The sequence below is a fragment of the Euprymna scolopes genome, chromosome 29, assembly GCF_053919585.1.
Source record: "Euprymna scolopes isolate OS-2025 chromosome 29, ASM5391958v1, whole genome shotgun sequence".
NCBI classification, from domain to species: domain Eukaryota; kingdom Metazoa; phylum Mollusca; class Cephalopoda; order Sepiida; family Sepiolidae; genus Euprymna; species Euprymna scolopes.
The window spans coordinates 98,347,661-98,359,712 of record NC_136510.1 but is presented as its reverse complement, the minus strand read 5'-3'; the positions used below and the strand labels follow the sequence as shown (position 1 = coordinate 98,359,712).

General features: G+C 34.2%; 1 protein-coding gene across 1 annotated transcript in view; it reads right to left on the bottom strand.

Moving 5' to 3' along the window:
* LOC145252790 (nitric oxide synthase, inducible-like) overlaps positions 1–11,573 on the bottom strand; it is a 140,300-nt gene extending 128,727 nt beyond the window's left edge. Inside the window, exons 1-3 of the mRNA XM_080112737.1 lie at positions 11,435–11,573; positions 10,072–10,234; positions 6,243–6,334 (exon numbers count right to left, since the gene is read on the bottom strand). Of these exons, the coding sequence (XP_079968863.1) occupies positions 6,243–6,334; positions 10,072–10,234; positions 11,435–11,460 (281 nt within the window). The 5' untranslated portion in view covers positions 11,461–11,573. The remainder of the gene's footprint in view (positions 1–6,242; positions 6,335–10,071; positions 10,235–11,434) is intronic.
* Between the last annotated feature and the right edge of the window lie 479 nt (positions 11,574–12,052).

The window sequence follows — 12,052 nt, the reverse complement described above, 5'->3', positions numbered from 1 at the left end:
TTGCCCGTTTTGTTTTTTGTGATTTTTCTTTTCTCTCACCAGGGCTTCCAAGATCCAGCAGATATATCCCACATTCATGCGTCTCTAAAAAAAAATACAAGGTTATATCTTTCTTACGTAATCTACGGCATATTTTTGCCTGTCTCTTACTTCATTAAGCTATATGTGATTGCCTCGGGACTACCTCTCATCGGTTTACTGGTCCCCTTAAGAATTTTCGTATTCTTTCCAACGCCTGTTTATTAACTAAGCCAAGACTTACTACTTCGCTCGGAGTCGTTACGTGCAACTAGCTTATTTTAAGCACTTAATTAACCAGGTTCCCAAATTTTTCGTATAGGGGCACTTCTTGTGCTTATCAATCCCTACCAAGTCACTTTTCTTGGAGAAAAAATTTTAGGATCTCTAAAAAAAAACAACAAAACCAAATGCTAAAACAAAACACCTTTCTTACGGCGTATCACATCTAAAATCTCTCCAAATGCCCGTTTACGTAATTTTAATTCTTGTCCCCCTTCTAAAATTCTAACTGAATCTGTAAGCCAACCATACGTCTTAACTTATTTTCTACTAGATCATTTTAATCTAATGTATATTTACGGATAACTTTGAATTCTTGCTGTGAAAATCATAACATTACATAAGACAATTTACAATATTTGTTCAACATCATAAAAACATTTCCAAAAAAAAAAAAAAAAAATACCTTAATACATTTAAACATTTTGCAACAGTTATAACTTTTTTTTTTTTTTTAACAAAAAAAAAAAATCATCTGTAAAACAGAACAATTCAACAGTCTGTCCAAAACAATTGTCCCTTTTTTTTTTTCAAAAACAAAATAAATGAACACGCAAAAGCCGAAAAGTTCACTATGAACACAAAATGCATTTCAAAACAATTTACACGCCGTTTCATAGAGAGTACATGCGACCTTTGAAATTCCTGTTTTGATTGACAGATTAAATTCAACAATTCGTCCAAACGATTTCATATTGACACAGATTTTATAATGACACTTCTACAAATTTCAAAACAATAACATTAAGGTGACACAGTCTCTGCCTTCGCGTATATGTGTGTGTGTGTTTTTTTTTTTAACAGGCCAATTCATTTATCAATGAATTACGTTTGGTGACTTGTTTACTATTTTTTTCCATTACTACGAATTTCTTTTTACGGCATATCGGCCTTTTCTTCTTTTTCTTTTTAATATTTCTTGTATCTTTTGTTCTCTGTGTGCGTGTATGTTCAATTTTTTTTTTTTTCATCATTTTTTTTTTCGCATTTCTGTGATCGTGTAAATTTTTTTTCTTTTTCCGTGGTATTATTTATTTATTTATTTTTTAAATTATGTTGGACCCTTTTAAAACGTTGCGTTTCTTTTTCTTTTTCGAATTCTGTGATCGTGTAATTTTTCTTTTTCCGTGGTATTATTTATTTATTTTTTTTTTTTTTTAATTATGTTGGACCCTTTTAAAACGTTGTGTTTCTTTTTCTTTTTCTTTCTTTTTTTTCGTGGTATCGACCCCAGGTTCGGTTTCTGCATCGCTGATGCAAAAGGTTCACGAACACCAAATTGAGAGTTGTTATATAGTGGTTTCATTAAAGAGTCTTAGAGAGAGACTATTATAAGTGATGCTTTTTCTTGTGAGAGTTCTTATTAGTAATGATATGAGTCTTAGTGAGAGTTCTTGTCTTATTACATATGATGTTGTATCTTAGAGAGAGAGATGTTGTTGTAATGACATTTTATACACAGACATATAATAACAATACAATTTACCTTTTTGTAGAAATCACAAACACAAAGATGAGCTTTATCCAAAACACATGGTGAATTTATTTAATACGACCGGTCGGAATTTCCTCATTAAGAACTCAAAGTTTCACATCTTAGTTTCTGAAGTGACGTCTCGCTTCAGACGTCCGCCTGTCTGTCTCCCCTGACTGTCTCTCCTGACTGTCTCTCTGACTGTCTCTGACTCTCTGACTGTCTCTCCACCAACTAACTCCCACCTGCTATATTGAGAACTCATGCATCCCGGCCACGTGAGCAAAATTCACGTGTCTCAACATGCACGACTTTTCACGTTTTCGACATTGATTTCCCAATAACCTATTTTCCTTGTTTGTTTCCACAAAGGAATTTAACCTACATATCTAATTTATTTAACTCATATTTTATTATCCACATTCTTTTAACAATTGAATAGTTTATTTATTATTTATTTCATCCGAATTAACAATTTACTGGACATTCCATTTAAACCTATTGTTCTTTAAAACTTATGTCCAGGGTTCGATTTCTGCTTTCTCTTATTTCCATTTTAACTAATCTCTCTATTTTTATACTTACATGAACAGGGGACAGCCCTTATCATGTAACACGTGGTTTAGTGGGGGATGCCCTTTTCTCTACCCTGCAACCCCTCTCCCACAGAAGAGACGTTGCGAGCCTATCCTTGTTTTATCGTTATTTTCATGGCAGGTGCTCGTCTGAACTCCAATCCCTGGTCCCCCCTCGCCAATCTTTCACGAAAAACACCCGTCTAGCTGAATCCACTGTGAAAAATTTCCCCCACTCTATATCTGTGCCTAAATCAAAACGCGGATTTCATGAGCAAAGCTTCTTTCTTAGAACTGCACGCCTGTGGAACTCTGTTCCGTCTGCCTGCTTCCCTCCGGACTACAACTTGGATGTCTTCAAGTCTAATGTTAACAAATTCCTAATGAACCGCCCCCCTAATTAAACACTTCATAAAATCTCCTCACTAACGTGATGTACTTACAATAACCCTTATCCCTGAGTGGCTTCCGGGCCTTGATAAATGGTGATCACTGTGTAAAAAAAAAAAAAAAAAAGCGTATTGTACGACCGGGAAATGCCAGCTGGCATGCTAGTACACACACACACACACACACACACACACACACACACACACACACACACATATATATATATATATGTGTGTGTGTGTGTGTGTGTGTGTGTGTGTGTGTATATATATGAATGAGTGTTTATTTGTTTTTCCATAATTCAATATAGCATTGCAGCCCACAAAAATCCTGAAAACCGCAAACTGTAAGAACTATTCAGTTATACACATCCGAACTCAGGATTCATAATCTTTTACGCAAGGCGGATACTCGACCACATGTGTCATCACTCAACGTGCAAGAAAATTTTACATTTACCAATGAACATTGTGGATGAACCTATCCTTTTAAACCGCGGCGTAATCATCCAACTAGAAAAATTCTCGTCAATGTCCCATAAACTCAATTCTATGAAATCCGGTTTGTGGTTTTCATGGTTTCTGTGGCTGTAATGTTATGTCTGATTGTCGAAAATTAATTATATTATATTTCACACTCCGCACACACATACACACACACACACACATACACACACAGACAGGCACATACACACACATACACACACACATACACACACATACACACACATACACACATACACACACACATACACACACATACACACACATACACACACATACACAAACAGACAGGCACATACACACACATACACACACACATATACACACACATGCACACACATACACACACATACACACACACATACACACACATACACACACACATACACACACATACACACACACACACATAGTAGAATATCAAATGTAGTAGCAAGTACTGGCTGCAATGTTATGTATAATTGTCGAAAACTAATTACATTATATTTCACAGTCCACACACACATACACGAACACACACATACACAGTGGTACAATCACATACACACAGGGTAATACTGGGAACATACATATACCAGAAAGAATAGTTGGAAATAAGTCATACATCATCCGCTATGACTATACAATTCCTAGAGTTATAGATCTAAAAACGGCAGATTGATATGGGATAAAATAAAGTTGAATTTTCTTTTTTTTTTTCTTTGAAGATTGTAACGCTGGGTATGGGGCAGCCGAAACCAGCTGCCAACATTGCCCTGCTTTTTATTGAAACCAACCGAGAGCTCTTTTAGTATCTTCTCTCTCTCTCTCTCTCTCTCTCTCTCTCTCTCTATATATATATATATATATATATATATATATATATATATATATATATATATATATATATATATTACAATAAGTTTACCAAGGTAATCAAAATGGTAAACTTAAAATATCTTATAAATATTAAAGAGTTAATATTTACAAGTAAAGTAATCTCAACCAGATGATTTTTCTCTTACCTCCTATTCCCCTTACATCACCCTTTTTTTAACCAAGTAAGATCTGTGACTTACTTGTAGTTTCATTAAATACTTTTACATGCAAAATCCGATCCTGCATTTTGCTAATTCCTGCCCTCTGATGAGAAGGAGAGTATTTCTTCGAAACTCCGCGGATTAAGGACTATCCACTTATCTTGTGCTTCCTTTTTTAAATTAAACATGTTTTTAACTCTTTTTCAAGATGTCTTTTAACATGTTTTATTAATCATTTGTTCATATATATATATATATATATATATATATATATATATATATATATATATATATATATATATATATATGAAAAAGACTTTAAAAATTAATAGAACAGGAGATATTAACACAGAATCGTGCTTTTTTTATTCGATATTTCGTTTCAGTTATAAAACTTTGTCGAGATAAAAATTCATTGAACAGTTAGATCAAATGTACAAAAATTTAGAAGTGAAATTGGGGCAAACCATGTGGCGGGGGGTGAAGTGGAGAAATCAGTTAAAGTGGGGAGGGGACTATGTGTGTGTTTATTGTGTCTTCGTTACTGACACATTATTTTTTATTCACTATAAACTACTTTTTTTTATTATTATATATTAAAATCAAACATTTACTCGCAAAAAATATTAAAACAGACTTCCAAAGACATATTTAAAAAAAAATAAATAACGTTGTGAAATGAGGTTGGGTAAAAAGTTCAAGAATAACAACAATAAAAGAGCGAATCCTTAATCTTCTGGTTCGTCTCGTCCGCGCACAAGACAATTAATATGTGGTCAGCTTTCATCACGTGATTATACCCTCTCTCTCTCTCTCTCTTTCTCTCTCTCTCTCTCTCTCTCTCTCTCTCTCTCTCTCGTACTCTTTTAATCCTAATTAGTCCTTATTTTCCTTATTTTGAGAGGTGACTGTGGTCTATTGGTTAACGACACGGAATGACGACCTGGGAGTCTCTATTTCGAATCCAGTTCGTTTCATTAAAATCACTCTCACTTTTGTGTATATGAAATTCTATTCACTTCCAGCGTGATACGGCATATCAAGCCGAAGGTGAAATCGACGCTGAAACCGACCAACCAGATCCCGAGAGAACTCGCCGAGAATTCCCTGTGAAAGACGATCACGACGCGTGTGTGACGCTCACGACGCGTGTGCGACGGAAAGGTCGCATTTGTGACCTGTGACAAGAGCCCGTTCACATTCCTTAATTGAGAGGTGACGGTGGCCTATTGGTTAACGATGCGGAATAACGTTCCATTGAAATCGCATTCACTTAAGATGTTGGCAACCTTCCCGTGGTCCCTCCTGTAATCCCCTGTGTCTTTCCAGAAATAATTCTGACTAAAAGAAAGTATCGGGGAAACCAATGCTAACAATAGAATGCTTGGAGTCATACTATATGATGATGATAACGATGATGATGATGATGATGATGATGATGATGATGATGATGATTCCTTATTTTGAATATAAATTTAATAGATAATTAGTAATAATGTAGTTTATTTGAAGCGTTGTGTGTGATATGTATATAGAGAAGTTATCACAATGCAATAAATAGCAATGTCCGATATCAGGAAAGAGGACAACACCGAAGTAATTTTTATTTAGTTTTATTTTTTTCTTATATATCTTACCTGTTTAATTACAACTTCTACACAGGTTTATAATGTGTGTAACCGTGTTCCATAATATATTTCGAGGAAAAATCTCTTTTTCAAATAGTGAACGTTTCAAATCACCTGAAATTTGCGTAGGATTTAAATTTAATATTCATTTTAAATAGAGTGTAATAAGTTTTACTAATATTTGAAGCATTTGTATAAATTTTTTATATATTGTAATATATTTTTACCATTGTTTTACGGCCGAGACATGTTCAAAGCTTGTGTAGATATCAATTAAAAAAAAACTATAGTTTTATAGTTATAGTCTTTTATCCAATATAAACGCGTAGAGAGTCTAGTTATTAATAGCATACCTGACATTTCCGTTGTGATTCGAATAGTCCATCAACTCGAGTATTTCGTCAAACATTTCTTGTGTTGTTTGTACATGTCGGGCATCGAATACCTATTAGAATTAGAATAAAATAGACAAAATAAAACATTAATTACTTACAAAAGTCAATACTTACGCACACACAAACACACACAGATATAAACGATGGAACGATTCCAATATTTTCCCGATTCCGATAAAATTATCGATTCGGATACCGATTCTTTATAAATCTTTAAATTATAGAGTTGTTATTTTTGCTGATTACAGTAAAAACACATGTAAAAAGGTGCATATATTTTCTCAAACGTAAAAATACTCTTGTAGTAGATGATTTATAGAATTTAGCTTTAGTGGTGATTTATAATTAATTAATATTCATTATTTTAGCATTACTATCAGTAGTAAGTAGTATCAGGAAGATTTTGTTTTAAACGAAATCAAATAGAAATGATAGTTAAGAGAATCGTTTGGGGGGGCATCGGAAAATAAGTAGGAAGTTTTCCGATACCGATACCCCAAAAAGTTCCGATTTTTCCGATTCCCAGTTCTGATTAATCACCCCAACACTAATATATATATATATATATATATATATATATATATATATATATATATATATATATATATATATATATATATATATAGTCTGTTTATTATACAAACATTATTGGTTAAAATACTTATTAGCAACAGGGAGCAATGGACGAAAAATAGCTGAAATGGCTTCTTTGATTTAGTGATGGGATCCCTGGACTCGGCAGAAACCACCGACGTACTTGGATTATTCATATTGCATAGCATCACCCTAGACAACGGCATAAAAATCGATGGTATGAGCAAAGACGACGGCCTGATTACAGTCAAAGATGCTACAAGCATAAAATGTGACTCAGAAGAACAATGCAATGTCGATAGTATAAAGATCCCACCCCTCAAATACCTTTGCTACGATAATTACCTCGAACATCACTGTATAGGTAAAAATATATCTACTAATACACCACATTTATTTAAATCTTATTAATAGGCCAATATATCCATTTTAACTAACTACTAACGCGACCATTAGGCATTTCGAAGCGTGATGCTTCTCATCAGAAGATGACAAATAAGCTAAGTTACAGATATAGAGAAATAAAGAAATATAGGGGCATCTAGTTTAGGAAGAAAATGTTAAAATACATGATAGGAAGGAGATACTAGAAGGAAGGTAGGGAAGACATCCGGGGAATTCCTAATACAAGGAGAGGGCATGTTGAGGCTAAATGGGGTCTTTAAAAATATGAAAATTTGGAGGATAAGGATTTGGAAATTTGTCTTGATAAGCTAGGGAATAAAATTAAGGCCAGAAAAAAGCTTAAATTGGTAAACTAAAATGGCGAACATTCAAAAATAGTATCTTATGAAATGCGAGGAGGTCATGGGGAATATAAAAAATGAGACGATCATCTAAGCAGAAATAATGGGGGGTGATATGAAGGGAAGAACAAAAAAAGAAAGATGTTGAGCTTTTTATATCTTGATAATTGTAATAACGGTGTGAAGGACCACAACAATAAGCGTCCACGGTTGACATGTGTCCTCTGTAGAGAAGCACTGGCACTCGATACGATACAAAAAAAAAAAAAAATAATAATGAGATAAATGAAAATTTAGGCGCTATCAGGGCTTCGAGGTGGGAGTATCAAAAGACGTAACATGATCTCGTGCAGGTGAGGTCGCTGTCAGATGAGAAGAGGACAAAAAGAAAATACGAGGTAGAAGCGAACGATTGGCTGAAAAGAAAAAAAGCCTCTTAAGTACAACGCCGAGAGTTAAGATTTCCGACCTTTTATTATTATTATTATTATTATTATTATTATTATTATTATTATTATTATTATTTTTATTATTATTATTATTATAATCATCATCCTTTCTTTCTTTGCTTTGAGAAGAAGCAAACGTTTCGTCAAACATGGACACAACTTCAACGTCGAGAGACATTACTAAAACTACCGGAAAAAAAACTGTAGACAATCCTTCAATAAGTTTCTATTAAAAGAATCATTCGACATTTCTTTAATTCCCTCTCATATATATATATATATATATATATATATATATATATATATATATATATATATATATATATATATATATAAAGTAGTAGCGTTCGTGTGTCTATGTGTGTGTGCGTCTGTGTGTGTACAACTCTCCTACAGCCCAAACCACTGGACCGATAATGACCATGATGATGGTCTCCGTCAAGGTCAAGGTCAAAGGTAAAAGTTATATGTACTGCGGCTCATTCATAAACTCCCAACCTAATGATAGTCTACACCAAGTTAGGGCTCGTCACCATCCCGGAGGCCGTTATCCTGATTGCCTCAACCAATTAAACATCATAAATCTTTGTAATTGTTTCAATTTTTATGTATAAAAATATGTCAAATTTCATATAATCTATTTGCTTCCAATTTCACCGTTGGATTTAAGTCACTCCAGGAGATAGTTAAAAAAATTTGAAAAAATACAAAAATAGTCGGTACCTGTGCGTACAGTAAAGTCCAGCGCGAAGCGCGGATATTTTTGCTATTGTTATAAAGATTTGCAGTTGTTTTTTAGCGACATTAACAGTTTCAAAACGTTGTTATTTATTTTTTGCTTTTACTACAGAAGCGTTTTTGAAAGAGTTCGTATAAAGCTCTTTTTATTATTGATACGGTCTTCGCTAATCGAGCCAGAGATATCTCGTGTTGCGGGGTTCGAATCGTTCGACTGGTGTTAATCGTGACACCCTGCACTGAAGGTTCCCGAAAGGATGAAACACTAGTGTCTGTAGGTATTTAATTATTATAGTAAAAAAATAATTATGACAGCCCATTTAAGAAATTCGTTTCTTATCGTTGAGCACTTTCAGTTGAATTAAAGTCGGTCAGTTTAGCTCGTATGCATAGATCATCGTATAACGATTAGATCACTGTCTGACTGACGTAAATGAACATTTAAAATTAAAATTTAAAAATTCAACGTTTATTTCATGCGGTTAATGGTAGCCGAATTGATACGGTCTTCGCTACTCGAGCCAGAGATATCTCGTGTTGCGGGGTTCGAATCGTTCGACTGGTGTCAATCGTGACACCCTGCACTGAAGGTTCCCGAAAGGATGAAACACTAGTGTCTGTAGGTATTTAATTATTATAGTAAAAAAAAAATAATTATGACAGCCCATTTAAGAAATTCGTTTCTTATCGTTGAGCACTTTCAGTTGAATTAAAGTCGGTCAATTTAGCTCGTATGCATAGATCATCGTATAACGATTAGATCACTGTCTGACTGACCTAAATGAACATTTAAAATTAAAATGTTTAAAATTCAACGTTATTTCATGCTGTTAATGGTAGCCGAATTGATACGGTCTTCGCTACTCGAGCCAGAGATATCTCGTGTTGCGGAGTTCAAATCGTTCGACTGGTGTTAATCGTGACACCTTGCACTGAAGATTCCCGAAATGATGAAATCCTAGTGTCTGTAGGTATTTAATTATTATATTAAAAAAATTATTATATATATATGTGTGTGTGTGTGTGTGTGTAGATGAGCAGCTCCTTATTTTTTTTTGGGGGGGGGGCGTATTTTTTATCATTACGTGTGCATGGGTATACCTTTTCTGTACGTAATAATATTTAATATATTCGTGTGTGTGTGTGTGTGTGTGTGTGTGTGTGTGTGCGTGCGCGTGCAGTATAATAATTCTCTAAGTTCCAAATATCAAATTTTCTCAGGTAGTCATCTTCAAAGGGTATCGATGAGGGAATACGAACTTTGAGTGTTTGCCAGTGGGGTCTTCCAAGACAACGAGGGGTATTCCGCCATGCAGTTTTGGCTCCAAATACCAGCTCTTCATGAGTTAGATCATAAGTTCCCGTTTTCTCCACGGAAACAGCCATTTCGTTCAGTCTCGCAAAGTACGCAGGAGTATCAAATCTGAAAAAAAAATGTAAGTGTGATAATTTAACTATTTAATACGTTTTTATCAAATATTAGAGATGTTATCCGATTTTCAGAAACATTCGATTAACTATGACGATTAAAATGAGATCTTACGAAGTCAGTCACACCTCGCAAAATATGGAGTTTTCCAACGAAGGACTTGCAATTAATTCTTTATAGTTTTAAAGGTTAGAAAACTTCCAAGACACACACACACACACACACACACACACACACACACACACACACACACACACACACACACACATACACACACACATATATATATATATATATATATATCCACTTATCTAGTGTTTCCTTTTCAGATTAAATATGTTTTTAACTCATTTCAAAGTGTTTTTTTAACATGTTTTATTAACTGTTTGCTCGTATATATATATATATATATATATATATATATATATATATATATATACTAGCAAAAGTACCCGTCGTTTACTGGTTTTAAAAACAGCCTACAGAAAATGGACTCTGGTTTATGAAATTATGATAGGTTATGAAAAGGAAGGGTTGTAAAGAGATAGCTTCGAATTTGGGGGTATCAAAACCAAAGCAAAATATGATGAAAGTAAAAATAAAATAGATAAACCCCATAATTTATTATACCATACCTGTTCACACTGAAACACTTATCACAATATTCTGTGGATCTATATTAAAAAAAAAAACCTTTAAAATGATACACCATCGTATTAAGTGTGACTCAAAAATTGGTAAAATAATCATGTACTATTAATTTCTTTCGAGTAACCAGGGACAAAATTAGTACTGCAGGGTTGGGTAAGAATTACTTTCTTTTAGTATTATTAATAGTTGTATCAAAAACGACACTGGAACAAGGTCAAACAGTCAGTCAGCTTTCTTTTTCTTTCTGTATGTATTTCCTTCTTTTGCGTTTTTTCTATTATATTGAACAAGTTGATAGAGAGAGGAAGAGAGAGTGAAAGAGAGAGAGAGGACAGTCGGGTTGAGAGAAATCGGAAGAAAAGTAACCAGAGAGAAGTTTTTTCTATTGAACCAATTGCTAGAGAGAGAGAGGGAGAGAGAGAGAGAGAGAGAGAGAGAGAGAGAGAGAGAGAAAGAAAATATGACAGACTGTTTTGAGGCCTTATTTTTCATTGTTCATGGGCAACGCTGGATAGCCCTGATAGTTTATAGGTAACAACTTACTTGCCAATCGAGGAATAATATTCCATCAGGAATTTCTCCGCATGGAATCGCACTTCGTTTTTCGGACGTGGTGTTGTACCAGGTCGTTCGAAAGGAGGGAAGAATTTCGAACCCAAACAATGTTGAGCCGAACATTCCATTGGCTAGGGGGGAAAAAACGAATACAACTTATCACAAAATTAGTCAATTAAAATTAACGGTACTTGTACAGTTTAATCAAGACATTAAAAAATAAAAATATTGAAAACAAAGTTATGGTTTACGTACTCGTTATGTAATGAATTTACGGAGAAAAAATTCGCTTAATTTCATGTATTTGTTCCATTTCAAAGCAGGAGTAAAGGTCAGGCCCAGAAGCTTGTCAAAACATGGAGCCTCCCACAAAACGAAAGCCATTCATTTATATTGATGCTAAACGGGAATTAGAGCGTTGATGATGTAAAGATAGACGCTTAGTTTTAGATGCATTAAAAGTAACCAGCCACTTCTTTCCCCATTGTACCACATGTTCAATATCAGAGGAGAGAGAATCGGTACTTGATGTGTTGCCATAGAGTGTAATGCCATCAGCATAAATGTCTACGAATGATTTTAGGATGTGATTTGAAAGATCATTGA